Raw genomic sequence first — 4,118 nt, 5'->3', positions numbered from 1 at the left:
CGCCACCGATCATGCAAAGTCTGCGCCATCTACAAGGTCAAGCCTCGCAAGTTTACGAAACACTTCTGCCCGGAGTGCTCGAACGGAAACAAACGGTGCGTAGCTCGCTTGGTACCCTTACCATAACCTTTGACTAGCTCGATTTGATCTAGTAAATACCTATGCAACGTTCCGCGTGAAGGCAGGGTCAGTACGTGCTTCAGCATTTGGCATGCAGCTTGGAACAGCGGCAACGACATTCCGAGCGACCTACTGCAAGAGCACAGGACACGTGAACGACCGCCAGCGTCGCGGCCCAGGCAAGAAGCGGAGACGCAGGCAGCAGGTAGACGAGAGCGGAGCAAGTGCTGATGCTGCTGCTGGGGAGTCGAGCGACAAGAAGAAGATGAAGCGGTGGAGGAGGAGGCGTAGTGGTTGCGCCGTCTACGAGAGGTCGTAAATGTCTATGCAAGGAGCAATCAATTGATACAACACTTGATCGTTCTTGTTATTGGTTATAATAAATGAACTCACCGCTGCTGGACGTATGCAACAAAACAAAGATAGACTAATCAACAAACAGTGCATATCTTATGTTTTTTTATACAGCATAGTCGCATATGATCGTCTCAATGTACTACATAAACCCTCCTTTATGTTGGAGAATCCAAACTATACACACTGGCATGTCATTGCTACCACCCCGAACCCGCGCCAAGATATCCGGACTTATTTGAAAACCCATACAAATCCCTTTATATATGTATATGGGACGAGGTCAAAATATACCCTCATATTTTAGGCCGGGAACTAAGGGGTTAAGCTCGATTATCTTGATAACTCTAAATGGTTCGTAAGCATCATTTTGTTTTGCGCAGTCTCATTTTTCAATGTTCTCGGGATTTTATCCAAAGCTCAATTTACATTCAAGCTGAGCTGGAAAAAAGCTGCTCTCTTGATAGATTTAACCTAGTGCTAAGTACTGTGTTCGGAATTTTGTCATCTTGCAGTCTTACGCTCACTTCAGCAAAGTTGTGCAACCAGCGATGTTTGTCATTATAGCAGGTTAAGTTTGACGTCCTGCAACATTACGCCAACTAAACAAAGTTGTGCAACCAGCGATGTTTGTCATTATAGCAGCTAGTGTTTGATGTCCTGCAACATTACGCCAACTAAACAAAGCTGTGCAACCAGCGATGTTTGTCATTTTAGCAACTTAAGATCATGAAAAGTTTGTCGTCCTCCAACATTGCGCCAACTAAGCAAAGTTGCCATTAGCATTTATGTTAAGTCAGAAACAAAACGAAAGGATTATGTGGATTCGGCCAACATAACGTACCATATTCCCAGCCATCGGTACGCATTGCAGTGATCAGGGGTGCGTTCTTCGCTGCGGACAACCACACCGTGCTAGGAAGCTCCTCGAGCTCGTGGTCCGAATCTTCATCTGTCAGCTCTCCAATGTCCCAATCACCGTCCCAACTATCGTCATCAGCATCCTCTTCGTCTTCAGGTTCCTCACGAAGCTCTGGGTCCTCATCGGAGCTGAGCCCTGAGCATTCGTCAGCTCCTTCGTCCATAAAGTTAGGGCCTGTGTCAATGACACACGCAGATACACCGTGCACAACGTCTGCTTCGTAAGCACTAACGTCTTCGTCACCTTGCCTTCTCTGTTCGCCATACATGAATAATGTCGGATATTATGTTAAATGTGTTGTCTGCTACAATCCTTCGAGTTGGATAAACGAACAAAACACAACTTGTCATCGTCGTCATAGCTGTCTTCTTGTAGGAGAGCGCGGCGATGCTCTCTTATAGGCACTTGCATACTACGCTTTCGTTTTTCAGCACTGAAATCAGTAGTAGCAAACGTGATACCAGACTGTTGGGCAGGCAGCGCAGTCTCAATGCTCAAAACCATGTCCGCGACGACTTCTGTCACCGCCGTCTCGTGGTCTTCTTCCACCTACATCGCAACCGCTATCGCAGTTGTCTCTAGGACCATGGTCTCCTTCACTTCAGCAATCGTCGAGCCCTCTTTTTCGCCCGCCGTGTCTGCAAGCTGCGCGCTTGCTGAAGGAATATACAGACCCTTGTACTGCGCCACCTCCATATCTGCCGCTGTGCGCTTGGCAGCCTTCTTCCTTGTCGCCTTCTTCGCCTTCGTCTGCCCTGCTCCATCGCTGCCGCTCTTCTGCTCTGTCCGTCGAATGCGGCGCTCGTGACGCTCACTTAACAGAGCCTCGCGACAGAGGCGACTTTCTTGCTCGGTGAGGGTGGCGGCGCGGTGTCTTGGGTGTTGGCGCAATTATGTTGCTCTCGGGCCGTCGTTTTGAAGAGTGAGGCAGTTGGTGGCTGGTGGCCACTCGCTCGATAGTGGGTGTGTACCTCCCTTTTCTAACTCATTCAATAAAACTAAACCTAAGCCTGTGCATCTGACATTCTTCCACCTACATCGCAACCGCTATCGCAGTTGTCTCTAGGACCATGGTCTCCTTCACTTCAGCAATCGTCGAGCCCTCTTTTTCGCCCGCCGTGTCTGCAAGCTGCGCGCTTGCTGAAGGAATATACAGACCCTTGTACTGCGCCACCTCCATATCTGCCGCTGTGCGCTTGGCAGCCTTCTTCCTTGTCGCCTTCTTCGCCTTCGTCTGCCCTGCTCCATCGCTGCCGCTCTTCTGCTCTGTCCGTCGAATGCGGCGCTTGTGACGCTCACTTAACAGAGCCTCGCGACAGAGGCGACTTTCTTGCTCGGTGAGGTGGTGGCGCGGTGTCTTGGGTGTTGGCGCAATTATGTTGCTCTCGGCCGTCGTTTTGAAGAGTGAGGCAGTTGGTGGCTGGTGGCCACTCGCTCGATAGTGGGTGTGTACCTCCCTTTTCTAACTCATTCAATAAAACTAAACCTAAGCCTGTGCATGTGACCGTTTTACACTCATATCAATGACTTCATTTCACTATAGCGGGGAAAGGGGGGATATGGACCGTTGCCCCATACAAAATTCAGTTATAAGATTTGCTTATGTTGGACCTCGAACATAAAATAAAAGGTGCAACAGAAGTGGGTTAGGGTATACACCCCTTATGTTGGAAGATCCAACATAAAGGAACTAAGGGGTTAATTGGTTGTTTTCGTTCGCGCTCACAAATCGACCAAGATTTACCGTAAACAATTCGTGAGACCCGATACTGTTACTGTAGGGTCACGAAAGAGGCCTTCTCGGATCGAGCGTCGTCGGAGTTTTTGCCATCTTAAGTTGTTTTAATCACTCGATCACCAGCGAGTAATTAGTCTACACAGGTCTTTTAGTCGACTGTGGGGTGCTAGAGCGTCGAAGTTTCGGCGCAACCGGCGGATATCAAGTCTCCGTTGTGTTCGGTACCGACAAGTTGACGGCGACAACGAGGTGAAAATTGGCCCCTCTCACGAGCCACGTTGTGACGCAGTCAGAGTCCGAGTGCGTAATCGACCTAAAATCGCCCTCCAAGGCTTCATCCGTCCACACACTCCGTGCGTGGGGGCCGACGATGCCGCAGCGATCAAACGATGGTTTCGCTGTCCGTTCTCTTAGCAATTTTGCTGTAGTCGCCACCCGATGCTAATCCTTGACCGACCTTCCTTCAGACAGCATCCGATCTTGAAAGGTTTCTCAAAACCGTCGGCAAAAGGGTATGCACCAAGTAAATGTGTCTAAGTTCTGCATGCATACTTTGGTATTAAAAATCAACTACGGTCGTTGGCTACTTGTAGCGTACAAGGCGACATGTACTGCAACGGGAGGGTTTGGCTGCCACCTCGTATGGACGAACCGCATAAGCTGGACACAAGGCAGGCAATTTAGTCACATGTGGCGTTCGAACACACGGTGTTACACAGTGGTCATGTTCGTGTCCATCTGCAGGCGACTGTAGACGTCAAGTGATCCAACGAACTCTCTACTGCTGTTGTAACCTCTACATCTGGCGTCCAGGAACCGGCGTTCACGGCAACGGATCTCGACGACATGATTTGTCCCCATTGCATTAACGTTTACCACTTTCTTGTTGACTGACAGGCCAACCGGACTCCTGGTTTGTATCTTGACGGAGACCCTATGAAGAGGGAGACGTCGGTCGCCGATTTTGAAAACAGCCCCCGAGGA

At 49.6% G+C, this 4,118-nt stretch overlaps 1 protein-coding gene across 1 annotated transcript; it reads right to left on the bottom strand.

Moving 5' to 3' along the window:
- Positions 1 to 1,945: 1,945 nt before the first annotated feature.
- PITG_21715 (uncharacterized protein) lies at positions 1,946 to 3,982 on the bottom strand (the record flags this gene model as incomplete). The annotated part of the gene is made up of 4 exons (XM_002894956.1): positions 1,946 to 2,270; positions 2,434 to 2,853; positions 3,173 to 3,227; positions 3,910 to 3,982. 4 exons carry the CDS (start codon positions 3,980 to 3,982, stop codon positions 1,946 to 1,948), a joined length of 873 nt encoding a protein of 290 aa, XP_002895002.1.
- Positions 3,983 to 4,118: the final 136 nt, after the last annotated feature.

Source organism: Phytophthora infestans, genomic scaffold, assembly GCF_000142945.1.
Source record: "Phytophthora infestans T30-4 supercont1.322 genomic scaffold, whole genome shotgun sequence".
Taxonomy (NCBI): Eukaryota; Oomycota; class Peronosporomycetes; order Peronosporales; family Peronosporaceae; genus Phytophthora; species Phytophthora infestans.
Note: the sequence above shows the minus strand (reverse complement) of the source record. Positions and strands in the feature narration are given on the sequence as shown.